At 44.8% G+C, this 15,459-nt stretch overlaps 1 protein-coding gene across 1 annotated transcript in view; it reads left to right on the top strand.

Annotated features, from left to right (window-relative positions):
• The window catches only part of LOC127419089 (laminin subunit gamma-3-like), a 149,324-nt gene that overhangs the window by 3,943 nt on the left and 129,922 nt on the right, over window positions 1–15,459 (top strand). The window contains exon 2 of the mRNA XM_051660190.1: window positions 14,533–14,837. Coding sequence (XP_051516150.1) covers window positions 14,533–14,837 — 305 coding nt within the window. The remainder of the gene's footprint in view (window positions 1–14,532; window positions 14,838–15,459) is intronic.

A 15,459-nucleotide genomic window follows, 5' to 3' on the forward strand; every position in this document is an offset into this window, starting at 1 on the left:
ATGGTTACTCCAGGGATGCTTGTGCATCTGATGCTGGAAATATCCCGCCCCTTACTGAAATGGAAAATATGATTGGTTAGCAAATATCCAATCACATCTGAAATGGACATTCTGATTGGTGGATCAGTTTAGTCAGACTGTCTGTCTTGCCCGTGCCATCAGTTGTGCTGCTGCCGCTCCATGCGCGCTAAAAGAGAATCTCTGTACACTTAAAAAAAAAAGTAATAATAATTTTTTTATTATTATTGTTTCTTTTTTTTAAGTGTACTGAGATTATATATATATATATATATATATATATATATATATATATATATATATATATTCTGTACAATTCACTCAACGGTCTTGCGGCATTGCGTTAGTAGATTGATAAAGTTGCGGGTCAAAAAACTACTTGTTGTTTTTGACTCCAAGTCCCCCCACTGGCCAAGACAATAAGAAGACCCCATTTTTTAAACAAAAACAGTTGCTGAAGGGAGTTGTTGAATTAAAATAAAAAGTTTACAGTTCACGTTTGTCTTGATTTTTAGCCTCTTTTTTTCTTTTCTTTTTTTTTTTCTTTTTTTTTTTAGCATTTTATATGTAGTATAGAAAATTCATCTTGAGACCCTCTTGGAAGTGGGCTAAGGCCCCCCAGTGGGTCCCGGCACCCTGGTTGAGAACCACTGCCCTAGACCAAACTACTGTCCAGAAGCTGTTTCTATGATTTTCTCTCATTTCCTCTACAAGGCACTGATTCCTCTTGTTTGAATGAGCCTTGTGACAGTGCAAGTGCTTGTCTGCATGTCTTTCAGTATGCATGTTAAGATGAGCGGAAGAAGAAATAGTTCCCATCCTGCACAAGTCTTTGCTAATATAGCTTAATCATTTTTATTTCACTTTGAAGCTTATGATTTTTGTTCATGTTCATGGTAACCAAATAATAATATCCCTAGTTTAAATGTTTTTTTAGAATCAATATTTTTATGTGAGGATTGATATTTTTGAAACAACATAAGTATCGGAAGTATCGACTTTATGATCGATCCACCCATCCCTAGCTCGCACTGCTCAATCTCAACTGTCAACAAGCTCATGGAATATTTTATAACACGGCAAATAGAGATAACGCTGGTTGCAGTGGATCTACAGTCAATCAATGGAAACCAAACCTGCAAATACATCATATCGTTTGCCAGCGATGAAGAAAGTCTTTATTAAGTTCAATACGTGTGCAGCTTGTGAATGACTTCTGCAAGTAAAGACATTTTCCAACCAAAAGAGGATCAAAACACTTATTATCCTACATGAAAACACTTAAAAAAGTACCATGACATTACCATGTTTTTTGGATATGTACCATTACCTGGGAGCACCATGTTAATAAAATGGTTTATGAATATGGTAATCATATATCAAATTATCATGGTAGTAACATGGTACTCTTTGAAGTACTTTGAAGCACCATGCAACAACAGAATTGTGCATAAATAGTTGTATATCAAAGTACCATGGTATTACCATCTGATACCATCAGAAATCACATTGTTATTGCCCAGATGTGCTCACACACACACACACACACACACACACACACAAGGAATTTGGCCTCTTATCAAAAGCTTCCAGTACATACAGAAATACAACAGCTAGACACAGAATTACAGGATAAGATGAATAGTATACTGTATGTAAGCAGAGTTTTTATACAGAAATGTGCACATGAAATTGTGTTTAAATGGGTAATGTAATATACTGTACCATGGCTTTGATAAATGTCATGCGAATATGTCTTTTGGGTGTTTTGTCTATGACAGTATGCTCTGTGCATCTGTGGTTGAAAGAAATTAAGTAGCTTAAATGTAGCAAGCTATTTTTGACGTGTAGCTTGTAGTGTAACTTGCTACTCATTCTGAAGTGTAGCTTTTAGCTTAGCTTAAAAGAACATTTTCTGTTGAGTAGTTGGTAGCTTAGCTAGCTAAATATTTGGAGTATCTTGCCCAACACTGCTGGTTCCCCTAGCATGTGATGCTGGTGCACTAGTGTCTGCACCAGGCTTTTGAACAATCTTTACTAGCTTAATCAGAAAGACCATGCCGGTCAACCAGCTTCACCAGCTAGGTTTTGCTGGGAAAAGCATGGTTGTGCTGGCCACAGGCTAGAGCAGCACCAAACCAGCATTGCATGATGGTTACGCTGGTATTTTTAGCAGGGTTCTAAGTTTTATCTTTGAAATAATCATGAAAATGCTGCTGGTTGCACCAAACCCCTTAAGTTAAGAAAACCTTTGATATTTTCCTTTCATTTCAAGGGGTTTGATGCAAGACTCCCTGATTACAAAGTCTGTACACATTTTCCAAATTTTCCTGTGTGTTCCGTACAACTATTCACAGAGACTGCCGCACCATTATTTGAATTAGATTTTTTTCTTTGCTGTTCTATTATTGTGGTATAATTTATTTAAGAAAAACCCACCCCTAATTGGTATGTAAAAACAAAACAAACTTTAAATGTTTGTCAGACTGTCTCTTCCTGTCTTAGTGGGCGGTTCTTGAATAAGCTGCGATTTACACCAGACTTCAGTCTGGTCTCAGCTTCGTGAGACTACACATCGGTTTACATTTCAGTGCTCATCGATTTTTACTAGCTGCTAGCTTAAGTCACATTATTATATAAAGATCACTTTGTGGTTCATTCTCATGTTGTCTTTATTATTCTGCACATCAAAAGTGGAGATGTGATTTGTTGATTCCTCTGGAAGTAAAATCTTTGAAAGTGAGAGAAGGAAGGAATAAAAGGGAGATGGCAGGGCACTAAAATAATATTTCAACAGGCTAATAAGGCATAGATCTCAATCTTTGGACAGTAGAAAGAGTGTCTTTCATACATGTTCACATGTTTGCTGTGATTCAAACATAGGTTGCAGTTGGGTGTCCATGAAAGCCTTCTCATGTTTCCAAACCAAACAGAAAACATCCCAGGGAGGCCTACACAGCCAAACACACAGTGAAGAGAGCAATGGGGGTGGTACAGCAAAACACTACAAAGATTAAGACAAACACAAAAAGCAGCAGAGGTCCAGTGGCAGGTCTGGTCTTTCCCATACACACACACACACACACACACGTAAACATACACAAAAACACACACGCAAACTTTTGAGGAATGTTTCCACATCTGGTTTCCATTGTAGTTTTCATTCAAAGATGTTCAAAGAACCTATATGAGATACAGATGTTTGCAGCTAAATACTTTAATTCAACATTAAAGATCATTTTATGCAAATGTTGTAGTTCTAAAAAAAGAAAGAAGTGATTATACCAAGTGCAAACATTTAGAAATCTACATCTCATAGAATAGAATACTTTGGCATGGGGTTCAACTGAATTGTATGTTAACCTTCAAGTATGTCAATCTTAAAGTCATTAAAAGAGTCACTCTGAAACAGCTCTAAAAATTGCAAATGTGTACAAAGTTTTGGTGTACTTTAATTTATGGTGTTTACCGTAAAGTAACATTGTTGATGTATTGCAAAAGCTTGATATAAGAAAAAGCTTTCTTGTTTTACCATACACAGGCATGATTACAACCAGCTTGTGGGTTATGCGTAAATATTGAGTCTGGCCAGGTTCATCTGAGTTCAGATAAATCACACCCCCACATATACGCAATGATACGTTTAGTCATTCTTTTTAGAACAAACAAGGCTAACAGCTGCAGCAATATGACCAGGTGACTTTCTGTTCAGGGTAGACATGTACACAGTAAACCTGTGTGTAAAAATAAACTGCATAGATGCAGTATTTTTGGGGCCAGCTGAGTAAGTCACAGTTTCGTTCCAGAGTGTAATTTCATCATCATGATTAGAGAATCTTTTGTTTTCTTCTTATCTTTTCCTTCGTATTTTTTCTCAATTTCCTCCCTTCTTCTCTCCAGCCAAGATAAGCTTCTCACATGCTGAGATGAAATGAAGTTAAATGATTCAACATGGCAACCACCATGGTGCATGTTTGTGTCGGTGAGTGCATGAATGTATGACAGAAAATATGAGAAAAAGAAAGGGAGTTCTAGAAAGACAGAAAAGGATACAGCATACACTGAAAAAACAAAACAAAACAATTATTAATCTAAAAATGTGCTTCAAACAGCAGCATCTAAATAAACATTAGCAGAATCAACACGAAAACATTAGGTTACACCAACAAAACTAATTTTAAGGGTTAGATCAGGTAGAAATAATTCCTTGAGTTAACAGTTGCAGGTTACCACTTTTTTTAAAAGTTAAGAACAGACCCTCCAGGACCCAGACCAGAGATACATATCAGAATGTAATTTTATTATAAAAGTTTAAATGTTACATCTTTGAGATGTAATTTATATACAGTATAGTTAATCTTTAAATATTACTGAAACTAAAACTAAAAGGTCCACTATCATTTGTCTCAGCTTCAGACACACATTGTGAACAATAGACAGTTTTATTGATTCGTTGAATGCTTAAAGTTAGTTTAGAAGATAGCTGGCTGTAGCTGCAGCATATAGTCCCCCCACAAGGCATTAGGAACCCCCATAAGAAATAATTTGGGGTCCCAAATATTTGTATTTTAATAATAAAAGCTAATAATGACATATCTCTCTCTTATATAACATATATATATATATATAACAAATATAGTGTATGGCTCAACCAACTAGCATGAAGAAGGCAGAGATTTGGTGAAATTCCTAGACGAGCTCTTCCTGTGTCTGCTCGACATAACAGGCCACAAGCTGGAAATCGAGCGAGAGCACAGAGTCCTGGCTCGGAGATCGGCTGAGGAAGACAGGCCCCGATCAATTCTGGCCAAATTTCTGAAATCATCCGATAAAGATCTCATGTTGTGTGAGGTGAGGTTCAAAGGAAGGCTTTCTTGGAAGAATCACAGCATTTTCTTGCTCCCAGACTTTGTGAGTTCGACAAGAGAGAAACGTGATCGATTCAGGGAATGCAAGAAACTCTTACATCAACGGAAGATCGCTTTTGCACTGATGTTCCCGGCCAAACTGAGAATAGATACTAAGGATAGCCGCAAAATTAAGATCCAAGGGTTTTGATTGAGGGTTCAGAATTTTGTATGTGTACGCCTTGGGCACTCGGGTTTCATTTTGCCCCAGACTCCGTATTTTCGGAGATGGGGCGGTAATCAATGTGGAAAATAAATATGTGGAGGATTGGGTCCTAACCTGTGTTATAGTCGCCAGACAGGTTGTCAGTAAGTCAGTTGGAGCACCCCCGTTTCAGGAGTGGTGCTTGGAGACCCGGGAGAGTGGCAGCCTTAGAGGGGTCTTATAGAAGATTAGGGAATCTGGATTTGTTTGTTGGAAAATGGGGTGGATATTTAGCATTCTTGGAGGGTTTTCGGGTGGAATAGTGGAGAAAGAGGGGTAATTTTCAGTGTGTGTGATTTTTATATATATGTATTTTTTATTTTTTATTTTTATTTTTTTACTTTATTAGTTGTTTGGTTTTTGTTTTATTTTGTATGTGTTCATGTAAGACCACAGGGGTGTTTGTTGAGGTTCGGGGTGGGGTTGGGGATTGGGAGGAAGAGGGGTGGTAGTGAGTGTTAAAAGCTGATTTTGTGTATTTATGTATTGTTTTTCTGTGACAGCTATTTTACAGTAGAAATGTTAGTACCAGAGTAATTTCTTAATTTTATGTCAATGTCAAAATATCAATGCAAGCATTATGAAAATGAAACTGTTATAAAATGCACCTACATATTGAATTATGTAAGACTCACACTGTTTTGTTCCAAGCAGGCTTCAGTGAACAACATCCAAATTAACATTTAGTCCAAAAATGTGCACATTTACAGAAATATCGATGGATTCTCATATTTACTTAATGAAGAATTATTATTTATGTCAATTTTCCACTAAATTATGCGATGTGATGCACTGACACGCTGTAAATCTCTCATATGATGACTTAAAAACCTTTAATTATGATACCATTTCTCTCGCATTTGGCTGCAGCCAAATGTGTAATACAGCACATAATCTTGATTTGCACAAATTCGGCCATGGTAATGTAATTGTCTTGAGATCGGGCTGTGTAACTAGGATAAAATAGGTATTTAGTAAATAGTTGGTAGATTTGCCAAAATGTGCAAGGTTTATTGCATCATGTCTTAATAAAAGAGTTTTGCAAAATACATGAATGTCTTGGTTCGTGACTTAAAATTAGCAAATTCCTCGAGCACATCTGTATATTACTCTTTGTTTACAGGGTTATTGTCATGTGTTCTCCCATGTCCATGTATTTAAACCCTCATGTTTTCCATTGTCCTTTGTCAAGTATTGTTGAATGTAACTGTCTATGTTTGGTGTAACATTATCATGCTAAGTCAAGTCAGGTCAAGTCAAGTTTACGTCAAGTCATGTTATAGTCAAGTTCATGTTTTGTATTTTGTTCACATTTATAATTAGGGTTTTTTGGATTTCACGTTTGGAATGAATTGCACTTGGGTTCTCACTATGTCATCGTCCTCGTCTTCATCATTGTCTTTGCCAGCATTGTTACAGAATACCTGACCACCCATAATGAGCCCAGTAGTTCAGCTCCTTTGTCTACACCAGGGGAGTCATCCCCTGGAGGAGTATGTGGAGGAATTCTGCGCTCTGGCCTGCAGGGTGGATTTTAATGAGGTGGCCCGCATGGACTGTTTCCGTTTCGGGCTTAATGAGCCGATTTCCTCTTTGATGCGTGACAGTCGGTGTGCTGACGGTCTTGCTCGGTATATCGACCTTGCCCTACTGATGGGTGGTTCACCATTTACCGTAGGGGAGCTGGCCAACAAGCCAACACCCATGACTGCCACGGCCAACGATCCAACGCCCATGCCTGCCACTGCCAACGAGCCAATGCCCACGCCGGCCACGGCCAGCGAGCTGGAAGCTTTGTCCGTCCCAGAGCCAGTATTGCCAGCCTCATCCGTCCCAGAGCCTGCGTTGCCAACTTCGGCCTCCCGGAGGAGGAGGAGGAGAAAGGCTTCCGTTTCTAAGTCTCAGCCCATGTTCACGACCACGGAGGTCATTTTCGCGTCTCTGCCCATGTACACGACCACAGAGGTCGTTTCCAAGTCTCTGCACATGTACACAACCACGGAGGTCGTTTCCAAGTCTCTGCCCATGTTCAGGACCATAGAGGTCATCTCCGAGTCTCTGCCCATGTACATGATCACGGAGGTCGTTTCCAAGTCTCTGTCTATGCCCACAACCACAGAGGTCATACCCGAGTCTCTGTCTACGCCCATGACCCTAGAGGTTGTTCCCGAGACTCAGTCCATGCCCACGACCACAGAGGTCGTTCCCAAGACTCAGTCCATGCCCACGACCACAGAGGTCGCTCCCAAGACTCTGCTCATGTTCACGACCACTGAGGTCTTTTCCCAGTCATCCAGGACTCTTAGTCTCGAGCCTACCATAGCTCTGCCTTCCATGGCTTCGCTCCTCGAGCCTACCACAGCTTCGTCCCTTGAGCCTCCCATGGCTTCCACGACTTTGCTCCACGTCATGGCCGCCAAGCCTGAGTTCCACGTCATGGCCGCTAAGCCTGAGTTCCACAACATGGCCGCCGAGCCCGAGTTCCATGACATGACCGCCGAGCCAGAGTTCCATGACATGGCCGCCGAGCCAGCGTTCCACTACATAGCCGCTGAGTCAGCGTTCCAAGACATGGCCGCTGAGCCAGCGTTCCACGTCAGGGCCGCCGAGCCAGAGTTTCATGTCATGGCCACCGAGCCAGAGTTCCTCGTCATGGTCGCTGAGCTAGCGCCATCTTTTGCCCCAACGCCTCAGCCTGCTCCATGCCACATCACAACCAAGTCTGAGCCTGCTCCATGCCATGTCACAGCCACATCTGAGCCTGCTCCATGCCATGTCACAGCCACGCCTGAGCCTGCTCCATGCCACATCACAGCCACACCTGAGCCTGCTCCATGCCACGTCACAGCCACGCCTGAGCCTGCTCCATGCCACTTCACAGCCATGCCTGAGTATGCTCCATGCCACGCCTGAGCCTGCTCCATGCCACATCACAGCCACACCTAAGTCTGTTCCACGCCATGTCATGGCCACATCTGTGCAGTTGGACCTGGAGATGGTTCCCACCCTTGTACCCACCCTTAGTTCTCCTGAGCAGGCAAGGGGAACTTTCAACCCTCCGATCCCGCCTGGACCCTCTGAGTCCCGGACTCCGCCTTGGCCTGTCAGTCCCTCGACATTGCTTCGGCTCTGTGTTCCCTCGGCTCCACTGCGGTCCTTCAGCCTGTCAGCTTTGTCAGGGTCCCTCGTCCCTCTGGCTCTTCCTTGGTCTGTCGGTCACCTGGCTCCACCTTGGCTCTCCGATCCTCTGGTTGCACCTTGTCCCTCTGATCCATCAGCTCCACCAGGAACCTTCTTCCCTACGGCTCCACCTTGGTCCTCAGCCCCACCAGCTCCGCCTCAGTCTTCCAATCACCCAGCTCCGCCTTGCTCCTCCGAGCCTCCAGCACCACCTTGGACCACCCTGCCTCCGGCTCCACCCTGGCCCTTCGAGTCTTCAGCTACTCTCCGGGTATCCAGTTCTCAATGGATCCGCCCCTCAAGCCTCTCATGGCTCGACCCCCCACGGGCTCCACCCTGATCCCATGCTCCATGCCCTGCCAAGCCATGCCTCAAGACCGCCACCCCCCCATCTCCTTATTGAACTTTGGAAATTATGCCATGTTTTGTGTTTCGTTCATGTGTTGGGGCATCAGGAGCCTCCCCTTAGAAGGGGGGAAATATCTTGTGTTCTCCCATGTCCATGTATTTAAACCCTCATGTTTTCCATTGTCCTTTGTCAAGTATTGTAGAATGTAACTGTGTATGTTTAGTGTAACATTGTCATGCTAAGTCAAGTCAAGTTTACGTCAAGTCATGTTATAGTCAAGTTCATATTTTGTAATTTGTTCACATTTATAGTTGGGTTTTTTGGATTTCACATTTGGAATAAATTGCACTCGGGTTCTCACTACGTCATCATCCTCGTCTTCATCATTGCCAGCACCAACAACATCGTTACAGTTATATATCTACAGTATAATATGTTTTAGTATCAACGAAATATTAGTACTTCTGAAATCACTACAAGATGATTAAAACATTCTGGGCTCTATGGAAAACATTTGTGGCCCGGTAGCCCCTCCCTGGTGCCACCCATTACCCAGACCAAGACTAGACCCCTTGATGCTTATATCCAGACCAAGACCTAATCCCAAGACCTAGACAAAGACCAGACAATCCATGAACCAGGCAGAATTTATTAAAATACTGAATTTATTACCGCATTCATTTAATAACAAACATTATTAAATTTGACCTAATTTTCACCTTACCTCATTTTCATTCTCATTTTTGGAGAATAATTCTTCAACAATTAAAAATTTTACTTTCACTTTCAAAAAATCTAATTAGACATGTTAAATTGACCAAAAATTGTCAAAAAAAAAAAAAAAAAGATTTCCTGATGGACATGATGGACAGTAAATTAAAGCACAAGAGTCTCATGCATTGTCTCAAAACTATGGGCTGAGGTAATTATCACCAAACAAAATGCTGCCAATTGACTGCTGTCTCGTCTGAGACCATAAGCCGAGACCCAAGCCCAGACCAAGACTTTAAGTTAAGAGACCCAGAACAAGATGTTGTTGAACCAAGACCACAATATCAGTACTCACAGCAACAAGATACTGTGGACATAACCTTAAAAACATGATATTCAGGAGGGTGAAAGAGAGATTCAAACATAGAGAATGCTAAAAAATGTGTAATTTCTAGATGTGCTTGTAATTGCTAGATTATATTGACTGTGTTTCACAAAGAATGCAAGAGTTCATAACACATTTTGGGTTACTTTACTGTACATTACCTACAATGTAGAAATGAGTATTAGATATTAGAGAGAGTTGCCAGTTGTTGGACTATTTGTGGGTGACAAAGCAGTGATTTTCTGGCAGCAACACTGGTAATGAGTATATTAGCTACTTTGTACAAAAATGGTAGGACAAAAGCAAACTCCTCCGTCCCTGACCGGTCCTATGGTGGGTATCCAGAGCCAGGTAAGTGCTTCGATGTCCCCATACACAGCACGGCCATGAGTTCAACTTGGCGCCTCAGGCTCTGCCCCGCCGCAAGGCCCCACCCGCCAGTACGTCCGACGTGATTGTCCCCTTGGTCCCCCTCACCCGGAGTTTGGAGGTGTGGCGTGCGCTCTCCAACCCGTCACGATGGCTGACCAGGACCGTCCGACACGGCTATGCAATTCAGTTCGCCAGGCATCTGCCCAGGTTCAGTGGCATCCGTTTCACCTCAGTGAAGGGCGAGAACGCCGCTGCCCTGCTTGCGGAGATTGCGAACCTTCTGCAGAAGGACACGATAGAGCCTGTCCCTTCAGCCGAGATAAAGAAGGGGTTCTACAGCCCCTACTTCATCGTACCGAAGAAAGGCGGTGGGTTGCGGCCAATCTTGGACCTGCGAGTACTGAACCAGGCCTTGCACAGACTCCCGTTCAAGATGCTGATGCAGAAACGCATTTTAGCAAGCATTTGGCATCAAGATTGGTTCGCGGTGGTAGACCTGAAGGATGCGTACTTCCACGTTTTTACCTTGACACAGGCTCTTACTGCAGTTTGCTTTCAAGGGCCGGGCATACCAGTACTAGGTCCTCCCCTTTGGTCTGTCCCTGTCGCCTCGTGTCTTCACGAAAGTCGCAGAGGCAGCCCTTGCCCCGCTAAGGGAAGTGGGCATCCGTATCCTCAACTAATCTTAGCTCACTTTCGGGACCTGGTGCTCAGGCACCTCAGCCGACTGGGGCTTCGGGTCAACTGGGAAAAGAGCAAGCTCTCCCCGGTTCAGAGCATCTCTTTTCTCGGGTTGGAGTTAGACTCAGTCTCGATGAGTCGGTGCTGAGCTGCCTGAAATCGTTCAGGCGGAGAATGGCTGTCCCAGTGAAGCAATTTCAGAGGCTCCTGGGAAATATGGTGTCCTCGGCGGCAGTCACGCCGCTTGGGCTGATGCATATGAGACCGCTTCAGCACTGGCTTCAGACTCGAGTCCCGAGATGGTCCTGGCGCCAGAGGGCACATTGCGTGGTCATCACGCTGATCTGTCGCCGCTTGTTCAGCCCTTGGATTGATCTGGCATTTCTACAGGCAGGGGCTCCCCTAGAACAGGTTTCCAGGCAAGTCGTCATCACAACAGACTCCTCCAAGTCAGGCTGGGGTGCCGTGTGCAACAAGCACACAGCCGCCGGCTCCTGGACGGGGCTGCGACTGCGTTGGTACATCAACTGCCTCGAGTTGCTGGCAGTGTTGCTCGCCCTTCGGAGGCTTTGGCCACTGATCCAGGGCAAGCACGTGTTGGTCCAGATGGACAACATGGCGACGGTAACATACATCAACCGCCAAGGTGGCTTGTGATCACGTCGCATGTCGCAACTCACCCGCTGTCTCCTCCTCTGGAGTCAGCAGCGACTCAAGTCATTGCGAACCACTCACATCCCAGGCGACCTCAACAGCGTTGCGGACACACTGTCATGGCAGGTTACGCTCAGGGGAAAGTGGAGACTCCACCCCCAGGTGGTCCAGCTGATTTGGAGTCAATTTGGTCAAGCGCAGGTAGACCTGTTTGCTTCCCGGGAATCCTCCCACTGCCCACTCTGGTACACCATGACCGAGGCTCCCCTCTGCACAGACACGCTGGCACACAGCTGGCCCTGGGGGCTATGCAAGTATGTGTTCCCCCCAGTGAGCCTACTTGCCTTCTTTCTCAGGGACGGGGCACCATCTGGCACCCCCGACCAGACCTCTGGAATCTCCACGTCTGGCCCTTGGATGGGATGTGGAAGACCTAAGTGGCCTACCACCCGCGGTGGTAGACATAATCATTCAGGCTAGGGCTCCCTCTACGAGGCGCCTGTATGCCTTGAAGTGGCGTCTGTTCACTAAGTGGTGTTCTTCCCGACGTGAAGACCCCCAGAGATGCGCAGTTGGGTCGGTGCTTTTCTTAGTGCAGGAGAGGCTGGAGGGGTGGCAGTCCCCCTCCACCTTGAAGGTTTACGTGGCCGCTATAGCGGCACACCACGACATAGTTGACGGTAAGTCTCTCGGGAAGCATGACCTGATCATCAGGTTCCTTAGAGGTGCAAGGAGGCTGAACCCTCCCAGACCGCGCCTCATTCCCTCATGGAATCTCTCCGTGGTCCTATGGGGCCTGCGGGGAGCCCCGTTTGAGCCCCTGGAGTCAGCTGAGCTAAAGGCACTCTCTTTGAAGACTGCCCTCTTAACTGTGCTCATGTCCATCAAGAGGGTAGGGGACCTACAGGCGTTCTCTGTCAGAGATATGTGCCTGGAGTTCGGTCCTGAATACTCTCACGTGGTCCTGAGACCCCGACCAGGCTATGTGCCCAAGGTTCCCACAACCCCGTTTCGGGATCAGGTGGTGAACCTGCCAGCACTGCCCCAGGAGGAGGCAGACCCAGCCTTGTCATTGCTGTGTCCGGTGCGCACTTTGCACATCTATTTGGATCGCATGCAGAGCTTTAGATGCTCTGAGCAGCTCTTTGTCTGCTTTGGAGAACAGAGGATCGCCCACTGGGTCATTGACGCCATCGCCTTGGCATATCATGCCCAGGATGTGCTGCCCCCCTTGGAGCTACAAGCACACTCTACCAGGGGTGTGGCGGCCTCCTGGGCCCTGACCAATGGCGCCTCTTTAGCAGACATCTGTAGAGCAGCGGGCTGGACAACACCCAATACCTTCGCGGGATTCTACAATCTCAGGGTTGAGCCAGTTTTGTCCCGTGTATTGTCAGGTACGAACAGGTAAGTGTGCGGGACAACTGGCCGGGTGTACTGCTTGCGTACAGCGCCTTTCCCTTCCTGGAGGGGGAGACATGCGCCTTTACCCCCCAGCCGTGTTTACGAGACCGTAACCATGGATGTACTTCCTCCTTAGCCCTGTGGCAGATGAGTTCGCAGAGAAACTCGATGCTGTCCCAGTACGTGTGCTAGCAGGCCCTGTACTGGGGTAGGTGCTCCACATGTGCTGGTTGCCTGTCTGTAACCCAGTGTGATGAATCTTCTGCGAGGCGGTTTCCCCGTTGGTAAACCTGCATCTTCCTTGGGCAGAGTCCCCTCTGCCACCGGTCACCATGTTTGTAGAGCCCATCCCCTCTGGGTAGGACCTACCACATGGACTTCTCCACATGCGACACTGCCGACAAAACTCTGTAAGACCATGTGACGTATTTCCACACATTACCTCCCCTTCGGACAGGGTGTGGTCTCCACGGTGTCTTCCCCTTGGGAGTGACACCCCCCCACCCCCCCGACGCCGACACTTATGGCCCCCAGATTTACACTCTTCTTTGGGGAGAAAAAAGAGGAGAAGAGGCCACGGATGGGGTAGCCTGTCCCCTTTTTTTGGGCAGTCGACGTGCAGGGGACTGTACGACACTCATAGGAGCATTGGGGGAGGTTACATGATGGCCAGGTGCGCTGGCTACGAGGCACGTAATAGTCTGCCCATCTCGCACTGCCTGTCCACGTAACACAGCTCAGCTAGTTGTGGCATTTCGTATAGGGACCCCTAGTGTCTCGACACAACGTCGAGTGAGTGTCAGAGAGGGAACGTCCTGGTTACTTTCGTAACCTCCGTTCCCTGATGGAGGGAACAAGACGTTGTGTCCCTCCTGCCACAACACTGAACTACCCGCTGAAATGGCCAGTACCTTGTCTCGGCTCCTCAGCACAAAAATAAATAATTTTATACACTGGCTGCAGGGACAGTCGCTCTGGAGCAACCTGGCATTCAGGGCTAACAGTGATAAGGGATCTCAGGAACTCTTGGGTTTATTATTAGATTAGATATATTTAGATATATTTAGACCTGAACAACAATTAAAATGTGACAAAGAACCTCCGTGCATGCCATTCTCACTTTCTCGGAAGCAAACTCCACATGTTCTCTACAGAGACACAAGAAAGCCACTCTAAACTGGTTAAAGTGTCCTATTCCTAATTCCTCTAATACCCCTTTTCCTGTTCCTGACCCTGATGGCTTGATCGTCCACCTACTCACTCTCTATTTGGCCCTTCCTTCCATCTCACTCTATTTACTGACAGGTAAACGGTAAAACAGAGATGTTTTATTTGTACTTCTCATACACATAAAAACATGTAATGAACAGCAATAGCATATACAATCAAAGAACTATGAAATGTTTAAAGTCATAAAAGTTGAGGGGACACATATGTACTGTATATCTAACTTGAGCTCAGTTTACAAGTCTGCGTACTCCAAACTTTATTATCAGGTTGCATTTTCTATAAATGTACTGAATTTTGTGGGTTTTGTGAATTTTATAGTAAAAGGTATTTTTTACATGTACCGTTTACAAATATTGCTTGTGTTATGATGTCATAAACAAGCTCCTTTTTTTAAAGAGAACATTTTAAATTAATTATTCTTATTTTTTTTCCCAAGGCAAGGCCTTTGAGATCACATATGTCCGTTTAAAGTTCTACACCAGCCGGCCCGAGAGCTTTACCATCTACAAGCGAACAGAGGAGAACGGACCATGGCAACCATACCAATATTACAGCGCTTCCTGTCGTAAGACTTATGGAAGGGACAATAAGGGCTTCATACGGCCAGGACAGGAGGAGAGGACAGCACTCTGCACAGATGAGTTTAGTGACATCTCCCCGCTTACTGGTGGAAATGTGGCCTTCTCCACATTGGAAGGAAGACCCAGTGCATACAACTTCGACCAGAGTCCTGTGTTACAGGTTTGACATGTTATTTTGAAAGGATAGTTTATCCAAAAAAATGATATTTCTATCATTATTTACTCATCCCCATGATGTTCCAAACCCACATAAGTTAAGTTTAAAAACCTCAGTTTACATTTTCCTATTTTGAATGACATGAGGGTGATTAATGACCATAGAATATTCATTTTTGGGTGAACTAACCTTTTAAAAGAGTTTTGCTGTGTTTTGTAATTTAATGCATGAATACGGGTTGTTATATCAAAGTAATATGTCATTTTAACATGCCCATATCAAACCTAAACCTGCCTGGATACATCCTTTTACATGCCAAATATTAACATGAACAATTTCCAGATATTTGGCATGTAAACCTGAGACATTTAAAGTCTGTCTATAAATATACATGCATAATGACTATCTTCATGGCTTGTTGACAAGAACATGCTGTTTTAGTGAGCGGCTTACCTCCCCAGGCTTTAGATATGTAGGTAGTTGTACTTTTTTTGTAGAGAAAAGCTGTACATCACTGTAAAGATTCCCCAATTTTTACAGCAGCATCTCATGGCTAAACATGAATTTGCCCAGCATGCCATGCTTCGAAATAAATCCTTAAATTTTTTCAGAAAAGTTTTGTGAG

The sequence above is a fragment of the Myxocyprinus asiaticus genome, chromosome 3 (genome assembly GCF_019703515.2).
Source record: "Myxocyprinus asiaticus isolate MX2 ecotype Aquarium Trade chromosome 3, UBuf_Myxa_2, whole genome shotgun sequence".
NCBI lineage: Eukaryota > Metazoa > Chordata > Actinopteri > Cypriniformes > Catostomidae > Myxocyprinus > Myxocyprinus asiaticus.